At 52.5% G+C, this 15,244-nt stretch overlaps 1 protein-coding gene across 1 annotated transcript; it reads right to left on the reverse strand.

The window, feature by feature from the left end:
• Nucleotides 1-4,564: 4,564 nt before the first annotated feature.
• Nucleotides 4,565-6,545, reverse strand: LOC135577655 (olfactory receptor 14A16-like). Its single transcript, XM_065047787.1, has 2 exons — nucleotides 5,928-6,545; nucleotides 4,565-4,938 (listed from the first exon to the last, which is right to left on the reverse strand). Exons 1-2 carry the CDS (start codon nucleotides 6,543-6,545, stop codon nucleotides 4,621-4,623), a joined length of 936 nt encoding a protein of 311 aa, XP_064903859.1. The 3' UTR covers nucleotides 4,565-4,620.
• Between the last annotated feature and the right edge of the window lie 8,699 nt (nucleotides 6,546-15,244).

Below are 15,244 nucleotides of genomic sequence, written 5' to 3' on the forward strand. Positions count from 1 at the left end.
CAAAGCCTCCCCAGGGACTCGTTAGAGCAGATAATTGGAGGCAGTGATTGCATCAGGCAAAGGCAAAGTGCAGCAGCTCTGATGCTGAGAAAGCCCTTGGTTTGTCTGATGAAGGACAATGGCCAAGCCTTGAGCCCCTGCCCCTGGGAAGGGAGATCCTGTCCCTCACAGGTGGCTCAGGTTCTTCCTGGGGCTGTGGGGAGTGCGATGCCCAGTGCAGGACAATGGTGTGACACTCCCTGGGCGTGCAAGGAAGCAATGGGGTGCCATGGCCATGACAACCATGTGTCTCCTCTTAGGCCTCACTGGCAGGGACATCAGCCATAGCCAAGGGGACAAAGACCTTGTGTATTTCAGGGACATCCAGCCTTGCCAGTGCCCTTGGTGATGTTCACCACAGTCCATCCTGCACTGTCCCAGGCCTGTGGCTGTTTCCCCACAGGCTGCAGACACCCCATGTGCTTCCCCACCTTGTTCTCAGCCCAGTGTGTCCCCACCTGTGCTGCTGTCTCTCCATCCTCACCAGCTGTTCCTGGAAACACAAAGTCATGGCTGATCCAGAGTCCCTTTGAATGACCACAGCACTGTGCTCAGAATGACATTTCTTTATCTTGAGCTCCACTCTGGACCTCCAGAGCTGCAGTTTCTGATGGTTTTCCTTTCTCTTGCTGTTTCCCAACAAAAACAAAAACAAAAAAATTAAAAATTGACACCATATTGGAAAGTGATTTTCAAGTTTTCTGAAGCTACTACTGCCCTTTCTTGTCATGGTTTTACCACAAACACCAACCAAGACCATGAGAGCTGCTCACATCCTGCTCCCAGTACCCAGGTGGGATAAGGGAGAGAACTGAATGGGAAGGGAGAAGCTTGTGGGTTTAGACAAAAAATTAACAAGACAATAAAAATAATACACTACTACTAGTAATATACTTATAGTAAGATATACATAAAGTAAAATATATGACACTCAGTGCAATCCCCCACAGAACTCCAGTTGTGCTGAACAGGCAGCCCAAAAGAAGAGAGCACCCTGGTCCTGAACAGCTGATCCCAGCAAGAGAAAGTACAAGTGCAAAAGGCAGAGAGGCCCAAGGGCCAATTGAAAAACAGCAAAACATCATAAAACTGAACTAACCCTGAACTCCCAATAGAATGGAACTTCCGAACAGAGCTAAGCAAAGTAGCCAGAAAACCAAAACTAACTGGCTGGAAAAGGCATCTCCAGCTTTATACTGAGCATGACACTAATGGTAGAGAATAGCTTGTTGATTGACCTGGATGTCAATCAAGGTGCTGTCCTGTCAGTGCTCTCTCCTGCCAATTTGCACCTGCAGCTGCACTCCAGAGAAGTCCTTGGTTTCCCTGACAATAGTCAAGGTAAGTTAAATAGAAATAGATAAATTAAATTAAGAAAATATACTCAGTGCCATCTCCTGTGTAACTCCAGTCACACGGAGCAGCCAGTCCTGCAGAAGGGAGCACCTTGGTCCTGAACAGCCCATCCCGGCAAGAGAGAGCAAAAGGGCAACAGGCAGAAAGGCCCAAAGGCCAGCGGCAAAATGGCAGAATGGCAAAAGGCTGAACGGACATCAAACTCCTGACAGAATGAAACTTCTGAATGGAACTGACCAAACCAGCTGGAAAACCCAAAGTAACGGATGTAACAAGCCCTAAAAGCCGGCTCCAGCTTTAGACTGAGCATGGCGCTAATCATAGGGAATATTTCATTGATCAGCATGCATGTCAATCCAGGTGCTGTCCTGTCTGTGTCTTCTCCTGCCAATCTGCATCTGCAGCTGGATGGCCAAAAAAAGTCCTTGGTTTCCCTGACAACAGCTAAGATATCAGTGAGTTCTAACATTCCTTTCATAGCAAATGGCAAACACTGTAAAGCTGCTAAAAGACAAAATGAACTCTATCCCAGGGAAGAAACAGCATTATCTTATTATTCTCATAGTAAATCTAAACAAAAGACTGTACTGGCTGTGAAGGAGAGAGGTTCAAAAGGCATGAAGAAAATTAACTCAATTTCAGCAAAACCAGCACGTTTCCTCAGTCTCCCCTTCACCAGGCTAAAGAAGTTTGGGTCTCTCAACATCTCCACACATGACCCAGACTTTCTCTGGCCACACGACAGCTCCTCCCGTTCCTCCAGAATGGGGAACCTCACACCGGGACACACGGCTCCAGATGTGACCACACCAGTGCTGAGTCACGATGGGCAATAACTGCCCTTGTCTGGGTGGCCACGCTCCTCCCAGTGCAGCCCAATGTGCTCACGGGCATGTTCCTGTTTAGCACCACTGAGAACTGGCTGAACATCCAGGCTCAGAGAGTTGTGACCAGTGGCACAAAGCCCAGCAGGAGGCACCATGAGGAGCACTGAAGGACACCATATCCCCACCCAACATCTCCTCCTACAGGTGTCTCTTGGGTCCCTGGAACCACCTCAGTGCCAAGGGGGAGAGCACTGCCTGTATGGGGTGGAGGAGATGGGGTCTGGAATGTGGGTCCAGGGGCAGTTTCTCCTGGTTTTTCATGCAGCAACAAGCTGGGCTGGATATTTGGAGAGAGGAACTGTTTCTAAGGGCCTCCAATGGGCTTGGGGATGGTCTAGATGCATTCAAGGACCTTTACGTCCTTGTTGTAAAAATATGTGGGGCCCAGAACAGCACACAGAACTCAAGGTGAGGCTGCACCAATGCTGAATACAGCAGCATAGTCACCTCTTTTGATCAAATGGCCGTGCTGTGTTTGATGCACCCAGGATGCCGTTTACCATCTTGACTGTTGGGGGACAGTGTTGCCTCCTATTGACCCTGTGGCCAACCATCACACCAGATCCCTTTCTGCAGGGCTGCTCTCCAGCCGCTCTCTCCCAATCTACACTTGCACTCAGTGTTACTCCATCCCAGGTGAACAATCCAACACTTGGACTTGTTCAATTTCATGCCAAGTGCTGGGTCCTGCACTTGGGTCACAACAACCCCAGGCAGCACTACGGGCTCAGGGAAGAGCAGCTGGAAATCTGCCCAATGGAAAAGGCCCTGGGGGTGTTGATGGACAGTGACTGAACATGAGCCAGCGTGTGCCCAGGTGGCCAAGAAGGCCACCAGCATCCCATCATGCATCAGGAATAGTGTGGCCAGCAGGACCAGGCAAGTGATCATTCCTCTGTTCTTGGCACTGGTGAGGATGCACCTCAAATCCTGTGTTCAGTTTTTGGCCCCTCACTACAAGAAAGACCTTGAGGTGCCGGAGTGAGTTCAGAGAAGGGCAACAAAGCTGCTGAGGGGTCTGGAGAACAAGTCAGATGTGGAGCAGTGGAGGTAACTGGGGCTGTTTTGCCTGGAGAAAAGAAGGCTGAGGGGAGATCTTATTGCTGTCTACAGCTACCTGAAAGGAGGTTGGAACATGGAGGGTGTTGGTCTGTTCTCCCATATGGCCATTGCAGAAGCAGAGGAAATGGCCTCAAGTTTCACCCAGGAAAATTCAGTTCATATATTAGGAAAAATTTCTTCACGGAAGAGTTTGTGAGGCATTGGAACAGGCTGCCCATGGAGTGGTTGAGTGAACATCCCTGAAGGTGTTTAAAAGACATACAGATGAGGTTCTTAGGGACATGGTTTAGTGCCAGAGTTAGGTTAATAATTGGACTCAATGGTCTTGAGAGTCTCTCCCAACTTAAATTATTACATGATCTCTTTGGGATGAGAAACGTGATGGGGCAGCTCACCCAGATGGAGTACTGATATGGACGGATGGACAGATGGGTGGATAGATAGATAGATGGATTGGGACAGAGAGGAGGATCAGCCTATCAGCCTAAGGCCTGGGGCCAGCCATGGCATGATGGAAGCAAGGCCAGCCCCGCTTTGTCCCCTGCTCTTGTTTCCAAGAGGTCCTTTACACCCGTTGGTGTCAGCCCTCCTGTGCCAGCCCCTCTCACCAGCACACGACTCCTGGCCAGGAGCTCTTCATGCTGCTCCTGCTACCGCAGTGACAGAGCAGCCTGCCCTGAGCTTTGGAATGCAGAGACAGGGTTCTGTGGGTCATTCATTCTCCTGTTGAAGCACAGAGCACAGGGAGCAGGCTGTGGTGCCTGGAAACCACAGCGAGACAGTCCAAGGCAGATCACTGAAGGTCCTTCACCATCTCCAGGAACAATGAGCACCCACAGATGGACACTCAAACCAGCACCATGACGTAACATGGTGCCCCAAGTCCTCCCCTGAGCCATGAAAAACACAAGTACGGCAGCATGGCCTTGTGGGGGAAATTTATTCAGGCTGACCACAGCTTTGGAAGAAGAGCCCAAGCTCCAAATATTGAGACTGAGGAAATCCCCTTTTGTGGGGTGTTTCAAAAAGATGGCCCCAATTTCAGAAATACAGTGATTTCAAAATGGGTCCACACCTGTATTACAGAGAAGTGACACAGGACATCAGCTGTACCAGGGCCCCAGAAAGAGGTAGACAGGCCTCTGAGTCACTGCTCTGGAGAAGTGCCGTGGGTGAAGAAATTCCTTGACAAACATGGTTATCACAGATAAAATGCACAATGCACAGGAGGTTCCTGAGATGAACTGGAAATCACTTCTAAAGAGACATGGGTAACTTATTGTTGCCGACAGAAAAATGACTGAATCAGCTTCTTCAGGGACACTTTCATCTCCTGGTTCCTCATGCTGTAGATGAGAGGGTTCACTGCTGGAGACACCACCAAGTACAGAACTGACACCACCAGGTCCAGGGATGGGGAGGACATGGAGGGGGGCTTCAGGTAGGGAAACAAGGCAGTGCTGAGAAACAGGGAGACCACGGCCAGGTGAGGGAGGCAGGTGGAAAAGGCTTTGTGCCGTCCCTGCTCAGAGGGGATCCTCAGCACGGCCCTGAAGATCTGCACATAGGACACCACGATGAACACAAAACATCCCTCGAAAAAAAAAAAAAAAACAACACTAAACATGAGAAGCTGCTGCCCCAGTGCCAGGGCTGCCTGCCCCAAGCTGCCACCTGCAGCAAAGGGTTTATCTTTCCATGTCTTTCCTGCACACATACAGTGCCCCATGCTTCTCCTGGAACATCCCGTCTCCCCACAGAGCCCTTTCCCAAGAGAGCTGAGCTATGCTGACCTGGCCAGCTGTTCCTGCCCCCCTTCCCACGCTCCATACAGCTCCGAACTGCAGAGCAAGTGGGCTGTGGTGCCCAGGGCCATGGGTTGAGTCCACAGATTCACATTGGTCAGGGTGGGAGGAAGACCCAGCTCAGGGTGGGTCCTGCTCACTCCCCCTCAGCACACAGACATGGCTCCTGCAGCCCCAGAGATCCCAGAGAGAGGATTCTGGGCAAACAAGTCAGTGCGGGGTCCTTTATTTCATTTATACACACAGAGAGTACAGCTCCTTATTTAGAAAAAGACAACGGGTCACACCAGACAGGTAGATATGGACACAGATATAAGATGAAAAATAATTTTGGTTGTGGGTAGCATTAATACAAGAAAGAATACCTAAAACCAAAGAAAAAAAAAAAACAACGTACAAAACTCAGGTTGAACTGGTATGAGTTATATTACAAGTGACATGCAGAAGCAGGAGGTCAGTTCATTACTGCTTTTGAAAAGCAAACATTCATCACTTTCCTTATAGACTCCTTGAGTTCCCTGTTCCTCATGCTGTAGATGAGGGGGTTCACTGCTGGAGGCACCACTGAGTACAGAACTGACACCACCAGATCCAGGGATGGGGAGGAAATGGATGAGGGTTTCAGGTAGGCAAACATGGCAGTGCTGACAAACAGGGAGACCACGGCCAGGTGAGGGAGGCAGGTGGAAAAGGCTTTGTGCCGTCCCTGCTCAGAGGGGATCCTCAGCACGGCCCTCAAGATCTGCACATAGGACACCACTATGAACACAAAACACGCAAATGCTAAACAGGCACTAACCACAATAAGCCCATGTTCCCTGAGGTGGGAGTGTGAGCAGGAGAGCTTGAGGATCTGGGGGATTTCACAGAAGAACTGGCCCAGGGCATTGCCCTTGCACAGGGGCAGTGAAAATGTATTGGCCGTGTAGAGCAGAGCATTGAGAAACCCAGTGGCCCAGGCAGCTGCTGCCATGTGGACACAAGCTCTGCTGCCCAGGAGGGTCCCGTAGTGCAGGGGTTTGCAGATGGCAACGTAGCGGTCGTACGACATGATGGTGAGGAGATAAAACTCTGCTGAAATGAAAAACAAAAACAGAAAGACCTGCGCAGCACAACCTGAATAGGAAATGGCCCTGGTGTCCCAGAGGGAATTTGACATGGATTTGGGGACAATGGTGGAGATGGAGCCCAGGTCGAGGAGGGCGAGGTTGAGCAGGAAGAAGTACATGGGGGTGTGGAGGTGCTGGTCCCAGGCTATGGTGGTGATGATGAGGCCGTTGCCCAGGAGGGCAGCCAGGTAGATGCCCAGGAAGAGCCAGAAGTGCAAGAGCTGCAGCTCCCGTGTGTCTGTGAACGGCAGGAGGAGGAACTGGGTGATGGAGCTGCTGTTGGACATTGGCTGCCTGTGGGCATGAGGACCTGTGCAAGGAGGAAAGACAGTGACAAGTTAGGGGAGACTTCTCTGGGGAAAATATGTTGTTTCTCATGGAAAACCCCTTCCCTGATGGAGGGATGTTTCAGCTCATTCTCTTTGTCTATGAAGTGGGAAAAACAGTTCATCACAGTTTAAAATGCAGCTTGGTCATCTGGTTTCCATCAACACAGCTCTGGGGCAAGACCCCCCTGAGTTGGTGTCAGAACAATAAGTGACCGACACTCGCACACCAACCCCAGAGAGCAAGAGCACCAGAAACAGGTGGAGAAACAGGGAAGAACACTGCAGTGCTACCAGAAGATAAAGCAAGGACAGAAAGGCAGATGGCCATGCTGTGGAACCTTCTCCTGACCCGGCTGTGCTGCTGCCACTCACATGATGACACTGGAGAGCAAGTACTTTTAGCACCTTTTTTGAGTACCCCGTTCCAGGAACCCTTCACCTGGAGGTCCAGCTGCTGAGGTGGAGACTCGTGACCTGGACCCCATGGCTTTGGGGCAGAGGGTCTGCTGGGGAGGAGAGGAGACCAGGGGTTGCACTGGGAAATGTGTCTGCACTGCAGGGGATGGCAGGGGGGTTCCTAAATCCCGTCCCTGGCATATCTGGTAGGAGCTCCCTCTCCCTCTCCCTCTCCCTCTCCCTCTCCCTCTCCCTCTCCCTCTCCCTCTCCCTCTCCCTCTCCCTCTCCCTCTCCCTCTCCCTCTCCCTCTCCCTCTCCCTCTCTCAGTGTCTTCTCCAAAGAGAGAAATAAATCCCCACCTCCCACTGCACACCCAGCCGACCAAGAGTGAAAAACTGACAGCACAGACTCCTTCCCTTGCAGAGGTTCCTGTATTGATGTTGTTGTTCAGAAGGACCCTCTGCCATGTCTGTGGGGGGATCTGGAGCTCTGAGCAGCCCTGACCCACACAGCCCCCTTCAACCCCACAAGCTCCCTGCCTGCCCTGCCGGGGGTCGCTCCTTCCACCCACAGCTGCTGCCATGGGATCTCCCGGGCAGGCTGAGCGCTGACCCTGGCAGGCGGCAGAGTCCCTGCCCGGCACAGCCCTGGGGTGCAGGGACCCTGCTCTGCAGGACAGCCCTGGGCACCCCTGGGTGCTCACCCGGCTTCACAGCTGTTCAACATGGCCGGACAAGAGCCCCGTCCTTACAGACCCCACAAGCTGTGCCTGTGCCAGTTTCAGGAGATGCCTCCAGGAGCTACAGCTGCACTGCCCTGCACCCAGAGACTTACCATGGCGAGGGCTGCAAAGGTTTCTCCTCCAGTGAGCTCTCAGTCATCCTCCCAGTCCTGACCACCTTTAATCTCTCTGTGCCTTGCTCGTCTCCCGAGATCCCCAGGCAGAGCCCTCAGCCCTGCTGCGTGTGCAGAGGAGCTGCTCCTGGGCAGAGCTGTCTCTCTGCAGCGCTGCCGCTGCCATGAGCTCCCTGTGTCCCAGGAGCCCAGCCCAGCTCAGCAGCACAGGAGCAGCCCAAGGTGCTTTAATGACCCCTCTGGTGGGTTTGGTGCTGAGTCCATGGACCTCAGACCCTGGAGGAGTTGAAGAAACTTCTCAAGAATTCAAAGTTAGATTCAGACTCCAAAGTTTCTTGTAATGTTAATCAGTCCCACTGAGAAACACTAGTGAGGAACTGACCCCACGGTCAGTTAGAGCAGAAAACTGGAGGCTGAGATGGCAGTTCAGGAAAAGCAAAGTAAAGGTATCTCTGATGGTCAGTAAACCTGGATGTGTTTCATTAATCAGCGGGACAAGTCTGAGCATCTTCCTTCCTTTGCTGAGATCTCTCCATCCTCCCCAGCTGGTCCTTGAAGCACAAAGCCTTGGGCTGATGCAGACTCCCTCTGCTGACCTGCTCCCCCACAGCACTGCCCTTCCATCACATTCCTTTCTGCTCATGTCCAGCCTGGACCTCCCCAGCTGCACTTTGGGCCATTATTTCTTTCTCAAGCTCTTTCCCACTATGCAGAAACCTCCACCATCTCTGAAACCGCCCTTCAAGCACTCTCAGGCTACTCCTGCACTGCTGCAGCCTCCCCAGCGCTGCGGGGCCAAAGCAGCCCAGGTCCCTCAGCACCCCACACCATGTGCACAAGGTGCTGAACCTGCCTTGGCACAGCCCTGCACTCTCCAGTTCCTCCCTGCTGCTCCAAACTGGGAAGCCGCACACTGGCACACACCCGTGTGTGTGGGTCACACCAGTGCTGAACCGAATGGGATGAGAACTGCAGGTGTCTGGGTCCCCACGCTCCTCCTCATGCAGCCCCGTGTGCAGCTGCCTTGTTCATGGTGAGCGTGCACCACGGGCTGGTGTGGGGACCTTGTAGTGCCCAGGCCCTTCTCCTCAGGGTCACTGCTCAGCGTGTCAGGTCCTGCTCTGTCCTGATGGATGGGGTTGTTCTCCTGCCCCGATACAGAACTGGTCACTTCCCTTTTTAAGTCTTTAGAGCTTTCTGATGGGCGAACACCAGATTTTCATAAGGTCTGCACTCTCCCTTGACTGAAGCTCCATTTGTTCAGCTCATAATGTTTGCATGCAGACGGCTTATCCTGATAAGGGTGTCTCTCCCAAGATACCAGGATGTGGAGTTTAAGGGCACTACAAATACCATCTTCTGGAGAAACTGGGGCCTTGGGCGTCTGATACTCATAATGCCAGAGGTCTGGGCTTGGAGGGGAAGTTTCCCTTCATATGAGAGACCAGCAGGAATGCGTGGAGCTCTGCCTGGGGACAGACAATGTCAGCTGAAGGTTGAGGAGTCAGCATGAGAGGGCAGAACAACATGGGCAATGTTGTGGTGATTGAACATCAGCTACAGACTCACTGATGAGGAAGAGGAATGAGATGAGGCCTCCTTCAGACAAATGAAAGAAGCCTCATGTTTCCAGGGCCGTGTCCTCATGGCAGACCTGAGATATCCCAATATCTGCATGGTCCCAGCCATCCAGGAGGGTTTGGAGCCCATTGACAACATCTTCCTGACACGGGTGACTGAGGAGTCAGTGGGGTGAGGTGCCCTGTGGGACTTCACACTTACAAACCAGAAAGAGTTGGTCAGGATGGAACAGTCAGGGATGGAAAGTGGAGCTGAGGCTCCTGGGAGATGAGAACAAGGCCAAGAGCAGGATTTCAGGAGAGCAGGATTTGGCCTGCTGAGGGACCTGCTTGGGTCCTGTGGGATATGACCTTGGTGTCTGCAGAGCTTTTCTCTCCCATTTCCTCCCTCCTCTCTCCCACCTGCTGTTGTGCAGCGTTTTTTACCCTTTCTCAAATACAATATCCCAGAGGTGCTGCCAGCATCACTGAGTGGCTCAGATTTGGCAAGGAGTGGCTCCATCTTGGAGCAGCTGAAATCGGCTCTGTCTGACATTGGTCAAACTCCTGTTGTCTTCCCAGAGGGGTGAAAACCATAGCACAGCCACACTCACCCCCAGTTCCAAGACTTTGCCATGTAAGCCCGTTACAGGGTAACAGAGTGTTGGCTGTTACAAACTACTTGATCATGGAGAAGAAATTGAAAAGATCTTCTGTCACTAACCTGAGGAAGTTTCCAGTCAATGAGCAGGTTCCTATGGGGAACTGTAATTGCCCTGACATTCACTGGTCAGGCAAAGCTGCAGTTGCCAACAGTCCAGAGGATTCTGGGCCAACATCTTAACATGGCTGCCTGATGGGTCAACAAGGGTGATGTTCACCTGGATCTGGAACTGGAAAACAATGAAACCCTGGTGAGGGATGTGAACATCAGTGTCCACCTTGGCTGTTGTGACCAGGACACAGTGGGGTCCCAGGCGCCAGAGGGGAGGGAGGAAGGCCAGCAGCAGAGCACAGGCTGGTGGGCTCCAGAGGAGAAGACTTGGACATATCTGGGGGGTCTGATTCAGGTGGTGCCATGGGAATCAGCTCAGAAGCCTGAAGGAGCTCAGGAAATCTGATAATCCTTACAGGACAGGCTGCTCCAAGCACAAGAATGATCTCTCCAAATACCCATGAACAAAAGCATTTATCTTGTGAGGCTGCTCCTCTGAACTGACGGAGCTCCAGGGCAAAAAGGCAGCACACAGGAGGTGGAAGCAGGGGGAGCTGCAAAGGAGGAATTTAGAAACCTTGTCCATGGATGTGGGGATGATGACAAAGCTGCCCTGGACTTGATACCTGCACAGGAAGGGCAGCAAGATGAGCTGACAGAGCTTCACTTGCAGCAAGAGAATAGACAGGGTGAATGTGGGCCTGCTGCTGAACTTCATAAGAGTAGAATCAGACAGGACTGAGGTTCTTCATGGCTTCTTTGCCTCCATCTTCACCAGCAAGGTCTCCGGGGACTTTGTTCCTGAAGGCAGGAGTCTGGAGAACACCCAGCAGTGGATGGGGCTCAAGTCAGGGGTGACCTGAGCAAACTCAGACACCGTGTAACGGTAACAGGAGATGGGTCACTTGACCAGCTCCCCGAACACAAGTATCGCTGTGCTGTGGCACCTGAGATTGCCAGGAACACCCACCTCTTGGTCCAGAGGAGTGTGACTCCTCTTGAGGTGTCCTGGCCTGTCTCCTCACTCACATGGTGATTTAGTCACCCACTTTTCTGACATATTCAGTGTCTGTCAGGAGCCGCTCCACATCAATGTGAACTGAAGGCTGCTGATAACACCTGTTCTGGAAAGGGAGGGAAGGGAGAGCAGGGAATGAAACAGAAGAAATTTGGCTTTATTGCTATTTATGATGGAAATGCTCTCTGTTTGGCTATTCCTGAAATCTCCCTAATCATCCACACCAGACTTGAAGCCTTTAGGAAAATGATGCACAGACCCTTGGTTTCTAAGAGCATTTTAGCTGTTCATGAGCCCTCTGCTGCCATGATCCTGAACTGCAGCTACTGAAACTGAACAAACCTCCAATGAAGTGAAAGGCAGAAGCAAACCCCAAGTTTCCGAGGGTGTTTGGACCCCATGAAGGGCCATCACTGACACAGCTGTGAAGGAAACAACCAGTGCAGGTCCCTGTCCCTGGAGGCTGGTGAAGAAAGACTTGGGGACACTGGTTCCAGGTGGTGAGGGCCATGTGGAGGTGGCTCTGATGCCATGTCAGCCCTTGATGCTTGTCCATCATCAGAATGGCTGAGCACTGACCCCTGGGACCTGGTAGATTTTTCTGAACTGATTTTCAAGGCTTTTCCTGTGGTCAGTGTGAGTGTTTTGTGTTTGGGGGTGGGTTTTATGTCAAGTGCTGTTGCTTTAACTGGTTGTGTTTTTATGATAATTTGTGCAGAAAGGGCAGTCACAGGACACCACCCAATATGTCAAAACTGATGCCAAGTGAAATGCCGTAAAGCCCTGATGAGTTCCCCTGTGTCTGTGTCTCTCCTGGAAGGAGTCTGTCCCGAGAAGGGGATCCAGCTCCTGCCACTCTCTGCAGAGGCACATGAGCAGTGTCCATCACCTGGGGACACAAAGGGTGATGTTTGCCAGACCACCCTTCATCTCACCACCAAGAGCAGGGACAGCGCCCTGGGCCTCCTGGGCACACGGACAGCCTCGGGGCCAGCAGCACCCCGAAGTCCTTCCTCCACAGAGTGCTGGGTGCATGGGCAGTGGGTGGGGTGGGACACTGGGGGCCCATGTCACCTCCATGCCACAATGCGACCACGGGGCAATGCTGATGTCACAATGCCCCGGGGCAGTATAAAAGGGAGCAGCGTCCCGTGTCTGCTGCCAGAGCTGGCCTGGAGGCAGCCTGAAGACATCGGAGAGGAAGTCCTTGAGGAGCCGGTGGAATCCCTTGACAGGGGCTGAAGGAGGAAGAGCTGGACGAGGCAGCTGGAGTTTCTCCGCTGCAAGGCCATCTCCCAGCAGGGCAACCTTCCAGGTTCATCTGATGGATGATCATCCTTTTCAGCTGGATAGCAGTAGCCAAATGAAGGGAATGCCTTCTTGAGGAGCACTGCAGAGCTCACCGTCCTGATGGAGTGGGGAGCTAGGGTCAGCAGCTGTAGGAAGTGGAATGCAGAGTGGTTTGAAGGGGGCCCGGTGCTCTCCCGGCCACCAGAAGGTAGATGCGTGGTTGGCACAAGGTGATGGAGCGAATGGGTAAGCTGGGCAAGGTTCCAAGTGTTTGTCAGGGATTTCCCCAGCATGTAGTGCTAGTGAAAGGAGGGGGAAGGAAAAGAGGGAGAGAGAAGAAGAAGAGGGAGAGGGAGAGAGAGAGGGAAGAGGTGAAGCAAGAGGAGAAGAGAGAGAAGAGAGAAGAGAGAAGAGAGAAGAGAGAAGAGAGAAGAGAGAAGAGAGGAAGAGAGAAGAGAGGAAGAGGAGGAAGATAAAGAGGAGGAGGAGGAGGAGGAGGAAGAGAAAGAGGAAGAGGAGGAGGAAGAGGAGGAGGAGGAGGAGGAAGAGGAAGAGGAAGAGGAGGAGGAAGAGGAGGAGGAGGAGGAAGAGGAAGAGGAAGAGGAAGAGGAACATACTTTTCAGCTGAATAGCAGTAGCAAAATGAAGGGAATGCCTTCTTGAGGAGCACTGCAGAGCTCACCGTCCTGATGGAGTGGGGAGCTAGGGTCAGCAGCTGTAGGAAGTGGAATGCAGAGTGGTTTGAAGGGGGCCCGGTGCTCTCCCAGCCACCAGAAGTTACATCTGTCGGTGGCACAAGGTGATGGAGTGAATGGGTAAGCAGGGCAAGGTTATTAGTGTTTGTCAGCAATTTCTTTAGCATGTACTGCTAGTGAAAGGAGGGAGAAGGAAGAGAAGGAGAGAGAAGAGGGAGAGGGAAGAGGTGAAGAAAGGAGGAGAGGAGAGGAGAGGAGAGGAGAGGAGAGGAGAGGAGAGGAGAGGAGAGGAGAGGAGAGGAGAGGAGAGGAGAGGAGAGGAGAGGAGAGGAGAGGAGAGGAGAGGAGAGGAGAGGAGAGGAGAGGGGAAGGCGAAGGGGAAGGTAAGTGAAGGGGAGGGGAGGGGAGGGAAGGGAAGGGAAGGGAAGCGAAGGGAAGGGAAGGGAAGGGAAGGGAAGGGAAGGGAAGGGAAGGGAAGGGAAGGGAAGGGAAGGGAAGGGAAGGGAAGGGAAGGGAAGGGAAGGGAAGGGAAGGGAAGGGAAGGGAAGGGGAAGGGAAGAGGAAGGGAAGGGGAAGGGGAGGGAAAAGGAAGGGGAAGGGAGGGAAGGGGAAAGGAAGGGGAAGGGGAAGGGGAAGGGGAAGGGGAAGGGGAAGGGGAAGGGGAAGGGGAAGGGAGGGAAAAGGAAGGGGAAGGGAGGGAAGGGGAAAGGATGGGGAAGGGGAAAGGAAGGGAAGGGAAGGGAAGGGAAGGGAAGGGAAGGGAAGGGAAGGGAAGGGAAGGGAAGGGAAGGGAAGGGAAGGGAAGGGAAGGGAAGGGAAGGGAAGGGAAGGGAAGGGAAGGGAAGGGAAGGGAAGGGAAGGGAAGGGAAGGGAAGGGAAGGGAGAGAAGAAGAGATCATCATCCTATCCTTCTATTATTCTGTGGTCTTCTGGGAGGCATGACCAGCCTGTGGGCCGAGGAGCCAGGTCTCGCTCAAATGCTCAGGGAACAGCCGATCGCCAGTGTTGGGGTCAGGAAGGAATTTTCCCCCGGGGCAGACTGGCCCTGGTCCCCGGGGTTTTTTTGCCTTCCTCTGCAGCATTGAGCATGACCACCTGTCAGAGCTCCTCTGGGCCCTTTTGGCTCGGTTCATGCCCACTGCTCTTGCCCTCCAAGGCACCACTCGTGCCCTGGCTTTCTCGGGTTCTTTCTCCCAGGGCAAGTTTGCAGCAGGAGCCAGCTCTCCTCCTTCTCCTTCTTCTATTAACATTTGTAATATTAATAAAATAAATATAAATGTAAATAAAAAAATAAAATAAAATTCTGTTTCCAGTTGTATCCTTTGTGTATGTGTCCCTGAAATATTATTTGGATCTAAAACCTCTCTGGCATTTCAGTCACTGGTGGCTTCCATGAAGAATTTTTTCCTCATATCCAATCTAAACCTCTCCGTGTGCAACTTGAGGCCATTTTCTCTTGTCCTATCACTTGCTACTTGGGACAAGAGACCAACACCCTCCATGACAAAACCTCCTTTCAGGCAGCTGTAGAGAGTAATAAGGTCTCCCCTCAGCCTCCTGTTGTCAAGGCTGAACAGCCCCAGCTCCCTCAACTGCTCCTCGTCAGACTGGTGCTCCAGACCCTTCACCAGCCTTGTCACCCTCCTCTGAACTCTCTCCAGCACCTCAATGTCTTCCTTGCCATGAGGGGCCTAAAACTGACCCCAGGACTCAAGGTGCAGCCTCACCAGTGCCCAGTACAAAGGGATGATCACTTCTCTAGTCCTGCTAAAGCTCTGATTGAATCAAGGCTTGAACACCTTGGTGTGACCCAGTTGGTGACAGGTTGGACTGCAGACTCCTGAGGTCCCTTCAACCTCAGTTCTCTCATGATCCCATTGTGATGTTGGGCTCTGTTTCAGACTGGAGCAGAGCAGGCGATGATGGGGCAGGATCCACCTGTGCTGTAGGTGACCATCTAAACCAACATCTCAGCCAGTGAACCAGCCAACCCCTCAGTGTGACTCGCTCTGGGCAACGTGTGAGGAGTCCTGGGCAGGGAAGGTTCAGAGGGCATGGGGCGCTGTGCAAGACACAACATGATCTTGGCTTAATGCTTGTAGGGCCATCAGAAGTCAGTTAATGAAAG

This window comes from Columba livia, unplaced genomic scaffold (assembly GCF_036013475.1).
Source record: "Columba livia isolate bColLiv1 breed racing homer unplaced genomic scaffold, bColLiv1.pat.W.v2 Scaffold_132, whole genome shotgun sequence".
NCBI lineage: Eukaryota > Metazoa > Chordata > Aves > Columbiformes > Columbidae > Columba > Columba livia.

Coding starts and splice junctions, on each gene's coding strand:
- LOC135577655 (XM_065047787.1), bottom strand. CDS start 6,545: ATGTCCAACAGCAGCTCCATCACCCAGTTCCTCCTCCTGCCGTTCACA. Junction 4,939..5,927: donor TTAGTGCCTGTTTAGCATTT/GCGTGTTTTGTG, acceptor TTTTTTTTCGAG/GGATGTTTTGTGTTCATCGT.